The 608-nt window shown below is 63.8% G+C and overlaps 1 protein-coding gene across 1 annotated transcript in view; it reads right to left on the bottom strand.

Annotated features, from left to right (window-relative positions):
• Positions 1-101: 101 nt before the first annotated feature.
• Positions 102-608, bottom strand: part of TMEM269 (transmembrane protein 269) — a 2275-nt gene continuing 1768 nt past the window's right edge. The window contains 3 exon segments of the mRNA XM_019474864.1: positions 102-257; positions 363-516; positions 519-583. Coding sequence (XP_019330409.1) covers positions 148-257; positions 363-516; positions 519-583 — 329 coding nt within the window. The 3' untranslated portion in view covers positions 102-147.

Raw genomic sequence — 608 nt, 5'->3', positions numbered from 1 at the left:
CGCGAAGCGCGAAGGGAGATCTTGGTGCGGCACCCGAGCGCGAGGAGGAGGAGGAAGAGGCGGAGGAGGAAGGCTTTACAGGCGTTGGGGAGGAGGAGGAAGAGGAGGAGGAGGAAGGCTTTACTAGGCGTTGGGCGAAGGCAGGGGTTAGGCTTTGCAGCTCCAGACGGCGAAGGGGAAGATGATGTAGGACGTCGACCAGGCGAGGCAGTAGACGGAAGCCACCGCCGCCGGCGAGAAGAGGACGGCCGCCACCCCTGCGGATCGGGAAAAGCTTTTGGGATCTGCTCCTGCCGCCGCCATCTCGGTGGGTTTGATTTTTCTCTCCCCCAGCCCCTCCTTGATGTTGTCCCCGTCCTCACCTCCGGCGTAAACCACTTTCTTCCAGAGCTGGGACTCCAGCACCTTGTCGTGGGGGTAGAAACCCCGATCGACCATGAAGAGGATCATGACGACGGCGGTGACGCGCAGCAGGGTGACGTTACCCCCCGTCAGCAGACGTTACCCCCCGTCAGCAGGAAGGTGCCCGCCAGCAGCGAGGAGGCGTAGGGACAGGGCAGCCCCCGGTAGGTGAAGGGGATCCCTGCTGGGTGCCAGACGTTCAGCCG

The sequence above is a fragment of the Aptenodytes forsteri genome, unplaced genomic scaffold, assembly GCF_000699145.1.
Source record: "Aptenodytes forsteri isolate BGI_AS27 unplaced genomic scaffold, ASM69914v1 Scaffold458, whole genome shotgun sequence".
In the NCBI taxonomy this organism is placed as follows: domain Eukaryota; kingdom Metazoa; phylum Chordata; class Aves; order Sphenisciformes; family Spheniscidae; genus Aptenodytes; species Aptenodytes forsteri.
This window is presented reverse-complemented; position numbering and strand designations above follow the sequence as displayed.